The sequence below is a fragment of the Mytilus californianus genome, unplaced genomic scaffold (assembly GCF_021869535.1).
Source record: "Mytilus californianus isolate M0D057914Y unplaced genomic scaffold, xbMytCali1.0.p SCAF_2, whole genome shotgun sequence".
NCBI classification, from domain to species: domain Eukaryota; kingdom Metazoa; phylum Mollusca; class Bivalvia; order Mytilida; family Mytilidae; genus Mytilus; species Mytilus californianus.
Genome location: NW_026262668.1, coordinates 113,656,707 through 113,677,623, shown reverse-complemented (window position 1 = coordinate 113,677,623; position 20,917 = coordinate 113,656,707). Strand labels below are relative to the sequence as shown.

At 33.4% G+C, this 20,917-nt stretch overlaps 1 protein-coding gene across 1 annotated transcript in view; it reads right to left on the bottom strand.

Moving 5' to 3' along the window:
- Positions 1-1,955: 1,955 nt before the first annotated feature.
- The window catches only part of LOC127727765 (serine-rich adhesin for platelets-like), a 53,494-nt gene continuing 34,532 nt past the window's right edge, over positions 1,956-20,917 (bottom strand). The window contains exons 32-45 of the mRNA XM_052234882.1: positions 17,662-17,808; positions 14,555-17,392; positions 12,150-12,248; positions 10,440-10,708; positions 9,763-9,913; positions 9,392-9,427; positions 7,406-7,465; positions 6,265-6,527; positions 5,602-5,752; positions 4,722-5,087; positions 4,477-4,536; positions 3,648-3,910; positions 2,542-2,692; positions 1,956-2,029 (exon numbers count right to left, since the gene is read on the bottom strand). Of these exons, the coding sequence (XP_052090842.1) occupies positions 1,956-2,029; positions 2,542-2,692; positions 3,648-3,910; positions 4,477-4,536; positions 4,722-5,087; positions 5,602-5,752; positions 6,265-6,527; positions 7,406-7,465; positions 9,392-9,427; positions 9,763-9,913; positions 10,440-10,708; positions 12,150-12,248; positions 14,555-17,392; positions 17,662-17,808 (4,928 nt within the window). The remainder of the gene's footprint in view (positions 2,030-2,541; positions 2,693-3,647; positions 3,911-4,476; positions 4,537-4,721; positions 5,088-5,601; positions 5,753-6,264; positions 6,528-7,405; positions 7,466-9,391; positions 9,428-9,762; positions 9,914-10,439; positions 10,709-12,149; positions 12,249-14,554; positions 17,393-17,661; positions 17,809-20,917) is intronic.

The window sequence follows — 20,917 nt, the reverse complement described above, 5'->3', positions numbered from 1 at the left end:
AATTTCTTCACTCACATTTTTGACGGAATTATCTAAAGCTTACTTTCGTTCGTTTACAAAATGTTTCTTTCGTGAAGGCATACAAACAATCGAAGAAGGCATTATTATTTAATTTAAATTTCATTTACATACTTCATCATGAACAAATTACCTTTCCTTGTAAACCTTCATCACCAAAAACGTTGAAACAAATTTCAATTGACATTAAAGCACAACACAGAATAGCCAAAGCCTACTTCAAGTTTGCGTCAATAGAATTATTCCATGATACCGAGTATCAATCATTTCACTTCTAAAGCACTTCACTAGTGCCATTGAAAATTGTTAACAACAAAGACAAATAATGATATCAAATAATACATTTAAAGTATAGCAGAAACTACTTAAAAAATTGGACAATACACAAATCGACAACATTTGACTCATTCAAGGAAAAAACAGACCAACAAACAAAGGCAAACATAGATCGAACAACATATAGTTCATACAGCCTGGCTTGATAAAACCAAAAAGAAGAAGAAAAACACTCATAAACGGTTTCATATAACTTAAATAAAAAAGCCTTTTAACCGGAGTGAATATGCCTTTGTTACTTGCTAAACAGAAACGTCTGAATTTATCTCCGGTTTTTGAAAGTGTTTGATTTGCTCAATCATTAGTTTTCTGTGAAGTGTTTTATGGACTATTGTCTGTCTTCTGATTATTTTTTATTTGTCCTGATATTATCTGTTGTCTTATATATCTGACTTTGGTTACCTCCTTGGTATCTCCACCCCATTTTCATAAGGTTTGTAAAACAAAACATTGATAGGAAATTTGTTTATAAAAATAAGAAGATGTGGTATGATTGCCAATGAGACAACTCTCCACAAGAGACCAAATGACACAGAAATTTACAGCCATAGGTCACCATTAGTAGGAACCAATAACAAATATAGCTATAAATTTCATACCAACTGTTTCCACAAATGCTTAAATTAAAAGCACGTTTTTGGAAATGCACCTAAATTTAACACGTCAAATTTTAACCGTTTGGTCAAACCCACATAAATAGCTGTTCCATAATATTTAGATTAATGACATCTTTAAATGGAATAATTTCAGTAATGAATAACAAATATAAAGTCGAAATGTTGAATAGATTATGTCACAATTTTGTTATCAAGATCACATTTAGTTATAATGGGGAATGTATCAAAGAGACAACAACCCGACCAAAGAGCAAAAACAGCCGAAAGCCATCAATGAATCTTCAACACAGCGAGAAAATCCTGCACCCGGAGGCGGGCTTCAGCTGGCCCCTACACAAAAATGTGTACTAGTTCAGTGAAAATGGACGTCATACTAAACTCCAAAACATATAAATGAACTAAAATTAAAAATCATACAAGACTAACAAAGGCCAGAGGCTCCTGACTTGGGACAGGCGCAAAAATGAGGCGAGGTTAAACATGTTTAGTGAGATCTCAACCCTCCCCCTATACCTCTAGCCAATGTAGAAAAAAACAAACACACAGCATTATGCACAGTTTGAAAGAAGTCCGAGTCCAATGTCAGTATAGGTAACAAAATAAACTAAGTAAATTGACAATGATATATAAATTAACAAAGGACTACTAGCAGTTACTGACATGCCAGCTCCAGACCTCAATTAAACTGATTGAACGATTATGTCTTCATCATATGAAAATCAAGCACAAACCCTCCCGTTACGGGTATAGTATCATACCATCATAAAATATATGAGAAGAACATAAACCGTATTATGCCAAAACTGGTTTTAGAATAAATGTGTTTATTTCCAATGCAAAGACCCTATGAGTGCATCAATGTTAATACCAAATATGCCATCTTTAATGAACTGACAACAGTTTCTATAAAACTATATTAAGACGACAATCTCGTGTATAGTGCTCTTATGTTCTGATTTAACCAAGGTAAACTTTTTTCAACTGTTACTGTAACATACCTGTCGTTGTTGATACCAAAGTTGTTGTTGATGTAGTAGGCAGGATGACTGTTGTAATCTCTGGAAGAAATATTTAGATCATTTGTTTCCCCTTATTGAAATCAGGAAAAATATAGAAGGTCAATCCAAAACTAATCTGTCAAATTTATGAGAGTGAATTAAACTATGTTTATCATTAATTGTATAATAAAATGTACAAACCAACATAAAAAAATCAATCATCAATTCATAAATCTCAAGCAATATAAAACGATCCAATACAAACTGTCTGCCGTGTTACTTTCCACCAAATATGATCTGTCAGAGGTACCAATATTTAGATGCAAAAATCAATATTATTCAATATGATTATGTATAATTTTATAAACTATCAGTGAAAGACATTTTATAAATGATCATGTTAAAGATTGCTACGTGTTGGTCATTACGTTGAAACAAGTCAACATTTTTAGATATCATATTTCGGTAGTTAGTAGATGTATTGATTGATTACTTTTCGCATTAACGCATACCTTTTTTTGCATTCTTTCAAATATATATGTGATACATTTCCGCATTTTGTTATAACATACCTTTTGGATGAATACATGCAACAACTTCTGTATCAGACACAATAGGTGGTTCTCCCCTTAGTGGTGACAAAAGTTTTATTACAATTTCTGTACCTATAACACCATTGAACGTTAAAACAACTGGTTCTTCTCCGGTTGATTCTGGATTTTTCTGTAATGAAATATTAGAGACCTATTTATGAAATACATTTTTTATACAAAATGAAATATCTAAAACAAAAATGCTGGTTAAATAATGCATTCAAAATTAAAAAAGGGTTGCAACCCCTACATGAAATTTTCACCTTCGACTGCTCTCTCCGTCACAAGGTCTTGATGCTCGCAAATATCTTATATTTTTTCTTAAAATGTCCTGTACCAAGTCAGGAAAATGGCTATTGTTGTCTTATAGTTCGTTTCTGTGTGTGTTGGATTTTAGTGTTTCTGTTGTGTCGTTTTTCTCCTCTTATAGTTGATGTGTTTCCCTCAGTTTTAGTTTGTAACCCGGATTTGTTTTTTTCTCAATCGATTTATGAATTTCGAACAGCGGTATACTACTGTTGCCTTTATTTGGTTTCTTGCCATTTTGGTCTGACTATGACTGAAGTAATAAATTCTTGAAACACGTGACGTGCGCAAAGATAATTGCTACTATAATTTAGCTATACTGTGATTTAATGATTTTTTTCAGGACATTATCTTCCATGAAGTTTTGGTCTTTGCTTTGAGAAAATTACTTAAAGCTGACGGTAACTTGTCTTGTCTTGTGCTAATGGCATTTTTGAAATCATTCCGGTTCTGAAATGTGCCGTAGACACATTTGAAATATTTAACTTCTAATCGAAACAGTATTCAAATGTTGACTCATTCATTAATCAAATAGAAAACGTATCATCTTGTAAAGTAATTATTAACTGGTACATGTTTTCAAAACAATATATCAAGGCAACGCGATGTAATAAAGACATTACGTGTTCTTCATATTATTTCTTCTTTCATAACAGTTTTATAGTAAATTGTTGTAAAGCTAGTCCATGACTAGATGTTATATTTTTAAAACATCATCAAAACAAATTCTGCAGGCAATACGGTATTTGTGATTATTATTTTTCATGTTTTAGACATACCGTCACAGTAGTCACTGATAGTCCTTCTGCATTCTTTAATTCAGCTTCTATCCTTCGTACATTAGTGACAGTCATGCTAACTTGATAAATCTTTGGACTGTCGTCATCGTCATTCAATGTCAAAACAACTACAGGGTTTCTACTACCAGCAATCCATGCAGTGGATGACAGTATGTCTTCTGGGTTAAATCCATTTGCCGAATCATCAGTATTTACTGTTAACATTTCTGGGGTAAGTTCGTCCAAAGCAGTCTTCAAACATTCTGTAAAGTAAAATAGTATTTATATATTTTATATTGTGCATGATTAATATGATTTTAATTGTATATTCTACCAATTAATATAATATACAATAAGGGATTACCAGGTACATAAACTTGTAGCACTTTTTCAGATATTAACCTTTCATTGTTTCTAAATCTTGATCAGTGGATATACACAATGCAATTACAGAACATGCAATTTAAACCACAAAACCACCTGCAGATTTAAGTTACTAACATTTAACTTCCATAGACATATATAGCAAAGCAAGAGACATAAGAGACAGAAAAAATAAGTTAAAGTCGTCAAATTCTGCATTTGATATAATGTACACGTCGCTACCGATTCTGAAGTTGTTGGTCCTAGTTTTAGAGTGATTACTGTTGTTGTTACTGTCATTATTATCATTATTACTATTTTCATTATTATTATCTTCCAAACAAATGGTAGTATGTGGAAGATAAAGTTTCACTATGTACTATTTAAGATGTTCAACCTCGGGTATGAACTTATAAAATCATATAACATGGCAAATATAAAATATAATTCTGATTATTTTACAAACCTGTTGTTGTCGACACCAAAGTTGTTGATCCTGGCGTCTGTGTGATAACAGTTGTAATCTCTGAAAAATATTGGTAAATTGTTTCATTTTCATTCTAACATTGAGTGATTTGGTTGTCTTGGGGTATTAAAATAATTGAGAACTAGATGTTCTTTGAGAATTGTAAATATTTGGTATCATGTAAAACATGTATACTCTTTTTCTCAGTAACATTAGTATAACAGTTGCAATTTCTATCTAAAAACCGATATTTTCGTCTGCCAGTGATGCTTGGGTTGTTATATTGTCGATATTTTCGTCTGCCAGTGATGCTTGGGCTGTTAAAGTATCGATATTTACGTCTGCCAGTGATGCTTGGGCTGTTATATTATCGATATTTTCGTCTGTCGGTGATGCTTGGGCTGTTATATTATCGATATTTTCGTCTGCCATTAATGCTTGGGTTGTTATATTATCGATATTTTCGTCTGACAGTGATGCTTGGGCTGTTTTATTATCGATATTTTCGTCTGTCGGTGATGCTTGGGCTGTTATATTATCGATACTTTTGTCTGCCAATGATGCTTGGGTTGTTAAATTAACGATATTTTTGTCTGCCAGTGATGCTTGGGCTGTTATATTATAGTTAACCCTAAAATTTCATTTGATTCGAATAAAAAATAATAAGTTCCATTACAGCAAAAGAGGACATTGTACTCGAAAGTTTCAAATTTGTTTGCATGAAGCTTTTATCGAGGTGAGAAATCCGAGTCTTCGGTGCTCAGATCACATTTGGTAATCCTTTATATGTTACAAGAATAATTCCAATCGGAGTAAAAAAAACATTTGAGAAAAAATGTATGTTCTTTACGATAGTTGGTACTAGACCAGTTATAGTTTGATAAAAAATCTTTATTAGAAATTATTACTTTTATAGAACAGTAGATGCAATTTTTACAGCCGCATTACGACCCGAACCATCTTATTTAGAAACCGAATTACATCAATATTAGTGTATAGTTGCATATGTATGGACAAGTACATTTTACAAGTAATTGATTATATTGACTGTTAATTTTCACCAATAACAAAGAAATATTTATAAATTTGGAATCGAATATTTTTCTTTCTTTTTCAGTATCTTACCTTTTGGGTGAATACAAGCCTTAACTTCTGTATCGGACACTATAGGTGGTTCTCCCCTAAGTGGCGACAGAAGTTTTATAACAATTTCTGTACCGATATCACCATTGAAAGCTATAACAACTGGTTCTTCGTTAGTAGATTTTGGATTTTGCTGTAAAAATATGTTACAAATAAGGTAAGGTGTGTAATATCGCTCAGTTGTTTTTACAAAGTGAAAAACAAAATTAGTTAGTGGTCCTATGATGACTTTTACATTTCTGGATAATTGATTCATTCAAAAATATGAGTGATCTATAAAATTGCATGGAAATTGAACGAAAACGTAGTTATAATGTTACGAAGCTTGAAATATCTGTAATATCTAACAGTGAGAAAATATATTATATAATCGATATGCTTTATAGATCAGATGTAATATGTATATCTTAACGATTTTTTGTTTGTTTGTTTTTTTAAAGAAGAAGTTGTTCCCAAACTCAATAATTACTATATGATAGTTTAATTGTCTAATTGGCAATATAACTACATTTCCTTATCATTGTTTTGACATTGATATTTCATATTCTTTATATATATATGGATTATAAATAGTATAAAAAGATTTACCGTCACAGTTATTCATATCATTTGCATAAATGGATTATAAAATATAACAAGACTTACAGTTACAGTTGCTACTGATACTCCTTCTACATTCTTTATTTCAGCTTCTATCCTTCGTACATTAGTGACAGTCATGCTAACTTTGTAAACCTTTGGACTGTCGTCATCGTCATTCAATGTCAAAACAACTACAGGGTTTCTACTACCAGCAATCCATCCAGTGGATGACAGTATGTCTTCTGGGTTAAATCCATTTGCAGAATCATCGGTATTTACAGTCATTAATTCTGGAGTAAGTTCATTTAGAGTGGTCTTCATACACTCTGAAATGTGAATAAAATTTCTGCAACAGTGCTTAATTGTGTATTGATGTATTGACTGTATCGTTTCTCATAAATATGTTTATGTATTTATCGTAACCAAAAATATGTTGTTTTTGTAAGGCTTAGTACATTAATGAACTTTCCAAATTAGCAATAAAAATATGCCATCACTACCAAATTTCCTCAATGTCAAAACCATTTAGTAATAACATCGGACAAGTACTTATGAGTAATCTGACTTAGGAAGTGACGTCTCATCTTACCTCTTTTAAAATTTTGTCCCTTTAAATGTTACCCAAAAAATTATTTTAGAAAACTTTTGTAGACTGTATGTTGATCTCTAGATATCTGGATTTTTGTGTGGTTGGTTTGCTGTCTCGTTGACCTTTACCTGACTTTCCCTCTGTATCAACATTTGTTATGTACCGTATACATCCAATATTGAAAATGCAATGTGTATTTTCAAACTGTTAGTAATATTTGTCAAATATTTAAAAGAAATGCTAATATTTAAAAAGATTAATAAAACAATTAAGAAGATACCAAGTGACAATAAGGGACGATAAAAAAAATGAAAGTCTAAGAGAGACAGGTAACGCCCAACAGTTAAAGACGAACATCCAAACACTATTAACACCATTATCAAGCTGCAGGCCAAATATTAAATCATTCCGTTGCAAAGAAGCCAACAAAAGTTTTCTACCAAAGGTCTTCCGGACGGACAGACAGACGGACGGACGGATGGAATGCCGGAATGGTGGATAGATTCGAGCAATTACTAGACCTACTTTCGCTATTGGCGACACAGATAAAAATCGGGTACTCCAAAAGGGTAACATGTAGCAGTAAGACAGGCAAATGCATTTCATTTTACAAACCTGTTGTGGTTGATACTACAGTTGTTGGCTTTGGTGATGTTATGGTCTTCGTTGTAGTTTCTAGAAAAAAAATAGTTAAACATTTTATCATAAATCCGATAAACATTGACTTATTCGATGTGTTGATTAGAAAAAAGCATTACTGAATCCGAGCTAGACATATCAGTTGATAAAGTCAGCACATCTGTAGAAACTCAGAAGGTTCGTCAAATATTCTGTATGGAAAAAAGAAAGTTTAACTCACTAAAATTTTGGAATAGTAGAAGTAACATAACCAAATAGATAAATTTCGATCGTACGAATATAATTATTTTGTAACAGAATTGTTCTTTACTTTCCCTATATCACAGTCTCATTGGCAATCCTACAACATTTCTTATTATATATTAACTGTAAGGCGGGTCAGGGCAACGATAGATGGATGACACACTTTCTTAAGAGAAACGTAGCTTATCCGATATTTAACTAAATCATGTTAACACTTCAGTGTCAGCGAACAGCGGTGTTAACACAAACTTTGTCACACTATTTGATAACTAGTTCCTAACCGTTTGTTGGAGCAGTAGTCAGAAGACCAGTTTTTTTTGTACATTTATTTTTAATGCAAATATACAACGAAATTGTATATATGGTTTCTTGTTTCATTTAGGAACACCATACCTATTGGGAACTTTGTGTTGTTCAGTATGCGGTATTTTTGGAAAACGTGTTGATCTACAATATTTTCCTCATTTGAATTCAATGGTATGTGCACATTCAGTTTTTATCTCAGTATAAGTTTTTAATGCGAACAACGGCATCTTTTTCGGGTAATTTGCCAATAAAACACACACAAAATAGCTTTCAAAGTCTAATTATTTTTTTAATAGTACCCATTGTATATGTAATTTTTTTTATATACGTAAATCAACAAAACGTAGCATTGTTCAAGACAAAATTCAATGACGTTGGTCAGTGTTCACACTTCTGCAAAACAATATTTTCGATAGAAGGAAAATGAGAAGTTGTTGAAGTAAAGAATTTTTATCGAAAGAACTATAGAAGATAGGCAATATTTCGGTCTGTTCTTTAAAATATGTCATTCGGTATTGAGCAACATAAATGTATCCGTTTACAAAATAGCCAAATGATCCAATCTAAACATCAAATTTTCTCCCTTTCAAGATCTAGGTGTGTAGGTATAAATACTAGCTTCGAATGAATTAAATGTAATGTAAATAATTATATTTCTGCGTTCAAATATCTATATTAATATATCACTCACAGCCTTGCAATCGAAATGAGTCCTTACTTATACAGAAAGGGAAATAGTGGTATTCTGTATAACAAAATAAGGCAGCCATTGAGTGCGGGAGTGTGGATATAACTTAAATCTTTGATTTACTCTCTTTAACAAATGTAAATCATATTTTGACACTTTTGAAGATTTCTTGATGTGATTAACTGACAAGTTTTAAAAAAAAACTATGTTATAACAAATGTCTTTTCTGTGTTTTATTGCCGAAGAACAATTCTTCCAATTACCTATTAATCGTTGATAAATTTACTTTTAATAGGAAGATGTGTTTACATTTAAGAACTAATCACCAAAAAAATGCATAGGTAAGAGCTAACAGTCATTTTTTCTATGTTCAAACTCGTAAATCCGATTTGAATATAAAAGCAATGGACAATAAAACCCAAAAAAACGAGATCGATTATGTCGATAGAGTAAACTTCTCAGGCTATGTATGCCTTACCCGCGAATTGAATCCGGCCATCATCAATATATCTGAACGTGATATTAAACAATATTGCAAGGTTTTTTTTTTTTGTCTTTGGAAAGAATTCCTCATCACACGAATACAGGCAACACATTCTAACTATAAAAACAGATATATTCCATCTCTAAACAACTAGGAAATAAACAGCAGCAGTGCATTTTGATTGCTTTTTCTGCATTTTCATGCCTTATTATCCAACAATGATTAAAAAATATATATTTACCTGTGATAAGTGAGGGCGCTGTTGTTGTCTCAAAGCCTAAAAGAAATCACAGAAAACAGAATGTTTTTTGTTAGCAATATTCAATTATATTTCATTAAGATAGATCCTTTAACGTAGTGGTATTTGAAAAAAAACAACAGAAAATGTACCTCCTTTGGTTTGCATTTGTTGTTAATTGATTGACTATTTATGCTTTGTATCTAATACTTTTCAACTTTACTTGAACTTTTATTATGTAACATTCTGAATGGCAAGTAAACTTCATTTTAGAACACTAATAATAGCCTTTCATTGTAATTATTAGAACAGCTACTCCTGAATATTCACTTATTTATAGACATGATTAATTATCATATTACTTATTCACTTACCTGGATGGAAACAAGCTTCAACAGTAAATTCATAGAACTTGGCCGGTTGTCCAATAACAAATTTTGTAACGTCAACGGATAACATTGCACCTTCTTTACCATAGAACTTTACATTAAACGGAATTTCTTCATTTGGGTTTTTTGTGTTCACCTAAAGTATAATTAAAAATGAAAAAAAATTGTCATCCAAAATAAAGCTGTATACATTGATATAATTATCATTATCCTCTGCTTCCGATATATAAGTTTTGATGCTGTGTTAGTATAACTTAATTGCTGATTTACTCATGAAACTTTATGATTCCAAATAAAGGAATGCGAATACAATTAAAGAGGAAGAACTTCTCGAAATGCAGTTTTGGTACATTAAGTCGAATTTGGAATCTGAGTGTTTTACTAATAAGAGTACTGTTAAATCACGATGTTTGTTAACCAATTCAAGTATGAGGCTTAGGGTGATGATTTTTTATAAAGGAACCAACAAAAAAACAAGTTGTATATATTGATTTTTTTCTTTATTGCATTGAAGAAATAAAGAACAATTAGATTTGTCTGTCATTGAAGATATCAAAGAAAACATTTAAAAAGGCGAAAAGAGCAAACAATCAAATAAATGACTTGCTTTTAATTATGAATCAATAACAGATTTCATGATGCGTTTACTTTAAAATACTTACGGATTTTGTGTCTTGAATGTTTCCACTTGCATCTATAACAGAGACAACTACTGATTTGACATTTTCTGTCCTGAATGTTACGTCAAAGAATTTAGCAGTGTCATCCAAACTTTTAACTTTAAAGACAACGGTGCTTTTATCTGACTGTGGCGACCAGAAAGAAGGTGACCCATTTAACGAGTCTCTAGGTATTGTATTATCTGCACTGTCAGTTGCCTGGACCTCTATATATGGACTTGTGTATCCAAGTGGTTTGCTGTGGTCGCACTCTTAAAAGAAAAAAACAATATATAGATATAAGAAGATGTGGTATGAGTGCCAATGAGACAACTCTCCATCCAAGTCAAAATTTATAAAAGTAAACCATTAAAGATCACAGTACGGTCTTCAACACGGAGCCTTGGCTCACACCGAACAGTAAGCTATAAAGGGCCCCAAAAATTACTAGTGTAAAACCATTCAAACGGGAATATGTTCACTTTAATGCATAAAAATTGTTAACAACATAGATGAGGTCGATCAATAAATGTTAAAAATCTAAATAAAAACAAATAGTAAAAGGGGTAGGTGCTGTAAGAGCATTATTTTAGCCAAAAACATAAGGTTTGTTAATTCAAGACGAAAATGTTTCAAGTTGATGAATAGACGTGTAGGAAAGTGTAACAGAACGATTTTTTGTTAACAAAATCTCCTGGATTTCAACCACAAATACGCGTTATAACATAGAGCACAAACATAATGTTACGAGATTATTTTCGACGCATCCGATATATGTTTTTGGTCCTGAAACCCAATATAAAATTTCAAAAATAAACATATTTTCTATCTAGTCATTGTTTTACATGTATTTAATATGGTAATATACATCAAATACTAGATTGAACTTTTAGCTAGAAATAAGGCCTTTTGAGTGGGCTGATCGAACCTACTCCAGTGTTAACTAATTTCCCGGAATTTATTGGTATGGAACACAGTCATTAAACATTTCCTGTACATAAACTCGTCATAGATACCAGGATTTAAATTGTGTACGCCAAACGCGCTTTTTGTCGTCAAAAGACAAATCAGTGACGCTCGAATAAAAAACTTAAAAGGTCAAATAAAGTACAACATTACATCGAAAAAGCATTGAAAGAAAATTTGATGTAATAAAACCTGAATACAAACTACAGGCACGAGTTCATTACTTAATTTCGTAGCTAGGACATTATCATGTTTTTTCTTTATGCTGACATTTGCACAAATCTGACATTGTGTTAAAAATCACAAATGTGAAAATTAATCTGATTGACATTAGTTCATAACCTCTTTTTTATATTTATAGAATATTTACTTAGTATTTCAATTCTTGCTGAAATACAAATATTATTTTATCAATCAAATATGATATGATACTTCTATTCATATTGAAATTTTGGCAAAATCTTTTTTGTTATATTCCATTGTAAATGTCAATACTAATTTTATAATTTAATTCAAATGCTAGTGAATTGTCCGGTGTGTAAACTATGAATAAGGTGGATACCTATAATTTATCTCTAGACAGGGAAAAATTTGGATTTAATCTTACAAATGGTATACCTCATTTATTCTTATTAGGAGGATCAATGAATTTTACGAGGTTCAAATAATTCAATGAATTAAGGACTTACAAAAAATGCTAGTTTCATTAGAGAAAAGTGTGCAATAAAAAAAACAAAATGTTCTTACCCGTAGTTGTTGGCAATGGTGGCAATGGTGTCATAGTAACTGTTTCGATATGAGTTGATGGTGGTCCAACGGTTGTTGTTGTGTGTTGAGTCATTATTTCTGTAAGGAGAAAAGAAAATATGAATAAATTTTATTCAATAGACCTTTTTATCTGTTCATTGACCCTGCCCATCATCTTAGGTTTAAACACATTGGTTTGTTTTCATTTCTGTGTTGAGAAGATTTTAAAGCACTAAGGAATAAAAGTAACCCTTGAAAATATTTCAAAATGTGTAATCCATGTGGTACTAACAGAAGTGGAAACCTTCATTTCAATGTGAATTAAAAAAAAAATACATGACAAATACAGACTGTTATAAACTGCATATTGAACAAACATTTCGTTTACATGCTTGACAGTTTGGTAAGGAGAGATAGCTAAATAGCTACTTTTTTATAATGCACAGTCTTGTTGTGAGAACTGTATTTAAAGTTTTAAAGACAAAGATGATGCCCTCATAATATCCACGAATATAAATTTAGACAGTGATGATGAAGTACAACTTGACATGATTCTGTCTATTCAGACACATCTGATGCCCCGCTATAATTATGATCTATTCCAAAACGTAGGATATTTATTTTTTGTATTTTCTTTTAAATTTCAAAAGTTCTAGTTTGCAAACTATTGATTGAGTTAGCTTGACAAACCCTGTACTCTGACAAACTGACAAACCTTATACCCTGACAAACCATGTACCCTGGTTGCTTAATTTGACAAAAACTTCGTGTCATTTGTTAAAAATTTGAAGAAAATCAAAATCCTGATAAGTGTACCCTAAGTGTACTTTTTATCGTAAAAGTGTAATATGAAAATTATAAAGGTATAGCTGGAAAAAATGAAAGAAACGTAACCTGAAAATAATCATTTTCCCATGTGGAAAGAGAAGGACTGACTGAATTTTCATAAAATATACAAAGATCGTATATGTACTAAATTTCTGTGAACTATAAAACTTGAAAACCGTCGGAGGAGTTACTCGAGCAAACCATTTACCAATCACATGTTATTCATTCAAAAATGACAAAGATAAAAATTCTTCATAATGTTTAAGTCTTTAGTATATGTTTATAAACCATGAATAATATAAACGTTTTATCTTGAAAACTGAAAGAGGAGTAAACTGGACAACAAATAGACTGGCATTTTGTACCGGAGTCAAAGAAATAGAAATATTTTATTTTGATTATTATAATGATTTGTTATCCCTTACATTATGTGGAATCAAGCTTCAAATGTCAATTTCAGTTATTCTGCTAGAGCAAACATACTTATGTGTATTGTAAACGTTGTCCAAATCTAATGAAAATAAATAATTACTTTAAATATTAATCGCAATTTTTTTTATTATTGAAAACGAGCTTTCATTTATTATCATTGTTATGTTCCAATATTTTGAATAAATGTCATTACACGGTTTCCCTAATAACAATTGTATCAAGTATTGCAATAACATAATTATGATCTCAGCTGAACCATAGTTTAAGTAAGGCTATGAAAGAGCTTGAATAATTATTAACATTAGGAATCTCGATGTAATAGATCGCTGTATAGTATCAATGTTTTACTTACTGAGGGCATTTTTACTCTCAAATAGATCTCGCATCTATACTATTCGTCTATTGTCTGTATAACACTAGAATTATTATAACCGGGGTATCAGCGATTCTGTTTGTTTTTGGCTTAAATATTCATATCTGTATATGACTTTCGATCAATGTGACAGTTGATGAATGCATATCAGGGGATGCTTACCCTGAAGACACAACAACACGTTTCCAAATGATTTTACTCTAAACCTTTTATTGTAAGTCTGAATTGTTTTTATGCTTTATGATATGTCGTTATGAAATCATGATATAAAGATGTTAATACCTTAAGGCAAAAAATAGACGGAAAATACCAGATATATGTAATAAGATGGATGATCATATGATCGAGTAAACTTAGGGAATCGTCAAAATTTACAAAGCTGGTGCAAAATGGGATGGAATAGGTACTTTTTCCGACGTTTCAACTAGAAGCACTCAATTTTTTTTCTATAAAAGCTCATTAGCCATGAGAAATTTGAACGTATTTTCAGCAAAAAAATATTGAATTAATCTTCAAAATATATATATATATATGGTAAACTTCGATTAGATGATAATAAATTGAAAAGTGCAATGCAAAATCCAGTTAAGTTTAAAATTTTCTAAAACATACAATGCATTTGAATTTTATTTATCTAGGGCATGCTATGACTTCAAACTTTTCCAGATGCACAGGTTTGTCTGATCTCATAGTAAATTTTGAGGTGAAAACGCAGCCATTTTAGTCAAAGGGTCCACATGAACCTTAACCTAGAAAAAAAATGAAGCCTTACCTGTACTTGTCGTTGGGAAAGTAGTTGAGGGTATTGGTGTACCAGTTGTTAACGTGGTAGGCTGAGCGGTTTCAGAAGGTGTAGAAAATCCAGCAGTAGATCCAGTTTTTGGTCTAGCAGTTGTTTGTGTTTCGGACACTACACTTGAAGGTCTCGAAGTGCTTTGTTGTGTAGATGTGACCGTACTGCTACTTGATTGTGTAGATGCCGATGAACCCGCACTTGGCTGTGTAGCAGCAGATGTACTTCCGCTTGGCTGTGTTACCGTTGATGAACCTACACTTGGCTGTGTTGTTGCAGATGTACTTTCACTGGGTTGAGTTGCCGCAGATGTACTGCTACTTGGTTGTGTAGCAGCAGATGTACTTCCACTAGGTTGTGTAACAGCAGAGGTACTTCCAGTTGGCATTGTAGGTACAAATGTACTTACAGTTGGTTGTGTAGCAGCAGATGTACTACCACTTGGCTGTGTAGCTGCTGATGTACTTCCGCTCTGTTGTGTTGCTGCTGAAGTACTTATAGTTGACTGAGTAGGTGCAGATGTACTGCTACTGGGTTGTGTAACAGCAGATGTACTTCCACTTGGTAGTGTAGGTGCAGATGTACTTACACTGGGTTGTGTCGCCGCAGATGTACTCCCACTTGGTTGTGTTGGTGCAGATGTGCTTTCAGTGGGTTGTGTAGCAGCAGATGTACTGCGACTTGACTGTGTTGCTGCAGATGTACTTCCACTGGGTTGTGTAGCAGCAGATGTACTTCCACTAGGTTGTGTAGCAGCAGAGGTACTTTCAGTGGGCAGTGTAGGTACATAAGTACTAACGCTTTGTTGTGTAGCAGCAGATGAACTAGCACTTGGTTGTGTAGTAGCAGATGTACTTCCACTTGGTTGTGTAGCGGCAGATGTACTTGCACTTGGTTGTGTAGCAGCAGAGGTACTTCCAGTGGGCAGTGTAGGTACAAACGTACTAACGCTTTGTTGTGTAGCACCAGATGTACTAGCACTTGGTTGTGTAGTAGCGGATGTACTTCCACTTGGTTGTGTAGCGGAAGATGTACTTCCGCTTGATTGTGTTGTTGCAGAAGTACTTCTAGTTGACTGTGTAGGTGCAGTTGAACTGCTACTGGGTTGTGTAACAGCAGAGGTCATTCCACTGGGTTCTGTGGCCGCAGATGTACTTACACTGGGTTGTGTCGCCACAGATGTACTTCCGCTGGGTTGCGTTGCAGCAGATGTACTTACACTTGGTTGGGTTGATGCAGATGTACTAACACTTGGCTGTGTAGCTGCAGATGTACTTCCGCTTGGTTGTGTAGGTGACGATGTGCTTTCTGTGGGTTGTGTAGCAGCAGATGTACTGCCACTTGGCTGTGTTGCTGCAGATGTACTTCCGCTGGTTTGTGTAGCAGCAGATGTACTGCTACTTGGTTGTGTAGCAGTAGGTGTACTTCTAGAGGGTTGTGTAACAGCAGTTGAACTTTCACTAGGTTGTGTAGCAGCAGAAGTACTTCCGGTGGGCAGTGTAGGTACAAACGTACTAACGCTTGGTTGTGTAGCAGCAGATGTACTAGCGCTTGGTTGTGTAGCGGCAGATGTACTTTCAGTAGGTGGTGTAGCAGAAGATGTACTTCCACTCAGCTGTGTTGCTGCAGATGTACTTCCACTAGTTTGTGTAGCCGCAGATGTACTAGCACTTGGTTGTGTAGCGGCAGATGTTCTTTCGCTTGGCTGTGTAGCAGCAGATGTACTTGCACTTGATTGTGTAGCAGCAGAGGTACTTACGGATGGCAATGTAGGTACAAATGTACTAACGCTTGGTTGTGTAGAAGCAGATGTACTACCACTTGATGTGCTTTGACTGGGTTGTGTAGCAGCAGATGTAACTGATGTACTTCCACTTGGTTGTGTTGTTGCGGAAGTACTTATAGTTGACTGTGTAGGTGCAGATGTACTGCGGCTTGGCTGTGTAACAGCAGATGTACTTCCACTTGGTAGTGTAGGTGCAGATGTACTTACACTGGGTTGCGTTGCAGCAGTTGTACTTTCACTTGACTGTGTAGCTGCAGATGTACTTTCGCTTGGTTGTGTAGGTGCAGATGTGCTTCCAGTGGGTTGTGTAGTAGCAGATGTACTACCACTTGGCTGTGTTGCTGCAGATGTACTTCCACTTGGTTGTGTAGCAGCAGATGTACTTCCACTTGATTGTGTAGCAGCAGATGTACTTCCAGTGGGCAGTGTAGGTACAAACGTACTAATGCTTTGTTGTGTAGCAGCAGATGTACTTGCACTAGGTTGCGTCGCAGCAGATGTACTTTCACTTGGTTGTGTAGGTGCAGATGTACTTCCACTTGGTTGTGTAGCAGCAGATGTACTAGCTCTAGGTTGCGTAGCAGCAGATGTACTTTCACTTGGTTGTGTAGGTGCAGATGTACTTCCACTTGGCTGTGTAGCAGCAGATGTACTAGCACTAGGTTGCGTCGGAGCAGATGTACTTTCACTTGGTTGTGTAGGTGCAGATGTACTTCCACTTGGTTGTGTAACAGCAGATGTACTTGCACTAGGTTGCGTCGCAGCAGATGTACTTCCACTTGGTTGTGTAGCAGCAGATGTACTAGCACTAGGTTGCGTAGCAGCAGATGTACTTTCACTTGGTTGTGTAGATGCAGATGTACTTCCACTTGGCTGTGTAGCAGCAGATGTACTAGCACTAGGTTGCGTCGCAGCAGATGTACTTTCACTTGGTTGTGTAGGTGCAGATGTACTTCCACTTGGCTGTGTAGCAGCAGATGTACTTCCACTTGGTAGTGTAGGTGCAGATGTACTGCCACTAGGTTGTGTTGCTGTTTGGAAAAAAAAATGAAACCTGAATAGGTTTATTTTCTGATTTGGAAATGTTTTCATTTACTTAAACGGCAATAAGATCTGATTTGGAAATGTTTTCATATACTTAAATGGCAATTAGAATTATTTTGTTTCAGACGTAGACTGCACCTTTAGAAAGATAGCAATTCGATGACCATTATGTAATTTTTTATCACGTATATAAGGCTAACTATCACATACAAAACGCGAACTTTCTGTAGGAATTAATTTTATTATGCTGCTTTACCTGAAGTAGTGGATACTATCGGAGTGCCAGTTGTCAAAGTGGTAGCCTGAGCAGTTTCAGAAGCTGTAGAAAATCCAGCAGTAGATTCAATTGTCCTTATAGTTGTTTTGCTGGTTAAAGGTGTAGTAGCAGCAATTGTCGTTATAGCTATTTAGAATAAGAAATAAAAACAGTTATTAAATATAAAATGCTAGATTCGATTCCGTTTACCTCATCATATTCAGTAAACTGTTTTAAGGTTTTTAAAGCATTTACAAAAATCTTCTTACATGTATTATATGTATAAAGGTGTAGTAGCAGCAATTGTCGTTATAGCTATTTAGAATAAGAAATAAAAACAATTATTAAATATAAAATGCAAGATTCGATTCCGTTTACCTCATTATATTCAGTAAACTGTTTTAAGGTTTTTAAAGCATTTATAAAAATCTTCTTACATGTATTATATGTAAAGTTAGATGGCAATTAAATTTTTAAAAGTGTGTACTTAATTTGATATTACAAAATAAATTCCAATAGAAATCAGTAAACATCCAATTTGCAGTAGAGGCTCCACATTTTCTGCATCGCCAACAATACATAAATGTCTAATGTCAAAAGTAACCATTTCTGACAGAATAAAAATGATTAGTTTATCCCGCTTAAGATTTCCATCAACAGCATGTCAGTCATCTTTTTACAGCTGTCTTCAAATTCACGCATCGAATTTGTTGGCTTTAGGGTTTTTCTATGATTTTTGGATCCCTATAATTAACTGTTAAAGAGACTATATTAATGTGTTAGTATCAGCCATGGGAGTTGGTTCGTATGCCATGAATAATGTTTAAGTTTCGTTTTAATTAAATCAAGTTTTCTGAAAAGTAAGGGATGATAAGTATACTCTTAGGATAATAACGAAAGCTCACTTAGCCTTTTAAGCAAATTAACTGCATGTTAAAAAGTTGATATGGCCTATATAAGATATAATAGTATCATCATGTAAAATCAAAATTCCCTTATTTGAATACGTTATCATCTTTATAAAAAATATGTTTGACATGGTCTTGTTTTTTTTTCAAATTCACTTCCGCTTATGAATAAGTTCAACACATTGCATTACAGTCAAACCTGAGTAAAACGGACCCTGAATAAACCGGTTTCCTGTCCATTCCGGTCGAAAATTAAAGTCCCATTTTTTCCCTTCAAAGTCTTTGTTAAAATACCCTTTGTAAACCGGACCCTGTGTATTCCGAATTCCGGTCTAATGATGCAGTCCCAATACTCTTAATTACATCAATTATTACCTGTCAAAACCGGTTTGTCTTATTAATTAAAAATGATAACAGTATTGTTCGATATGCAATCAAAAAATATTTGTTTATACAGGATGACTTTTCAGGATAATCAATTAGCCAGGTGTTAAACCATAAACTTACACATGGTACAGTATTGAGCTGTATTATTGAAACACTATAAATGTGTAAATTAAACTAAAAGACACGCCGAATATATCTCTGATAGAACGTTCGTTGTAACTTGGATAATACTTTTCAAATCGCGGAGTAAGAAATTTACATCGTGTTTTCAAAATCCTGGGTTCCCTGTTGTGAACCCCTAGACTAATGACCTTATAATGAAAAACACCCGGATGACGACAATCCATGGGTATGTACACTGTACGACAATGTTTCGATCGTGATGAAATTTCAATTGATAAAATTGTGGCTTTTTATTGGATATACCAACGTAGGAAATGAACGATGGAAGTAAAACAAGACTCTCGTATAACAATTCAAACAATGCGAGAATTCTGATTTCAATTTCAATTTCAAAGTTTTATGTAGAGTCGATATTCAATAAACTACATAAACTGGAATCTGATGCAAATGAAAACAATGAACACAAAGTGTAAGTGAAATTGACAAATCGGAGACTGGTGATGCTTACGAGGTCAATTTGACATACGAGGATATTTAAAAAAAAGGGTTGAAATAATATATTTTTGAATTCGGGGAACAACCACTTTCATAAATTTCTATAATTTCTATGAATAAGAAGATTCAAAACAAAGGTCGTGCAAAGTTATTACGTTTTGTATTTATCAGTTTATAATTTACAATGAGACAGAACTTTTGCATGCAATACATCGGACGTCACTAGTCACCAACTTCCGGTCAAAACGGAAACCTGGATACACCGGCTCACTGTCCAAACCGGCCCTTTTCCAAAGTCCCGTATCCGACCGGTTTATACAGGTTTTACTGTACTAATATTGATCACTTAATCTACACTTTTGTAAAAGTATTTCGCGTTTGAAAATTAATGAATGGAAAAAAAAATGACTGCTCTCCCCAACAACAAAAACGTTTAACAAAATGATCGAACGTATCTTATCTGTCAGATTCAATGACATATTAAAAGGAAATTAGTTGTACTACGTTATATAGATACAATGGATAAGCGTGGATTCTTGAAAAAGAAACCATGAGCCCGGAGGGCGAATGGTTTGTTTTTCATGAATCTACGCTTATCCATTGTATCTATAACTTAAACTATTGTGTTAATTTCTTTTCAAAATTTAAGCCTTTTCTTAATTAGAAGGTATTGTAAGTGAGTTTAAATAACCATGTTATCGTGTCCAACGATGCATTGATAAATCTCAGATCACAATTAATTTGTTAACAAAATACAAATATAACACTTCTACATTTAAAGATGTTTATATTACAAGGCATATGAATATTATCTGTTTATACAAAATAAGGCATATTTGAAATTATTTCTAAATAAAATTGAAAATGGAAATAGGGAACGTGTCAAAGAGACAACAACCCGACCAAAAAGCATATATAAAGTATATATAATAAGTATGTTATCGAAATTTTTCTAGCACTCTAGGCACATCACGATTTTCTCGCATAGGAATTTGCGAACAAACCTTTGTAAAATTATGTAGTAAAACAGATGAAATCATACTAAATTTATAAAACAAAAATTGACAAATAGAATGTAATCATTTTTGTTTCAAACATGTGAAATAGCCAATAATAATAAAAAAAAAACCGGTAAAACTCGCTATTATTACAAAAATATCCACTATAACTTGCAAAATTAGAAAAAAAACCAGTATAACTTAAGAATTGGAACAACAGAGAGAATACAGGGATTCGAACCTAAACCGACAAATCCCGATCTTTAACTCATTGATTTTAACCATGCTAACCTCGCGGCTACCAACTCATACTATACGACTGCCTATTTTGTCTATATAAAGGTA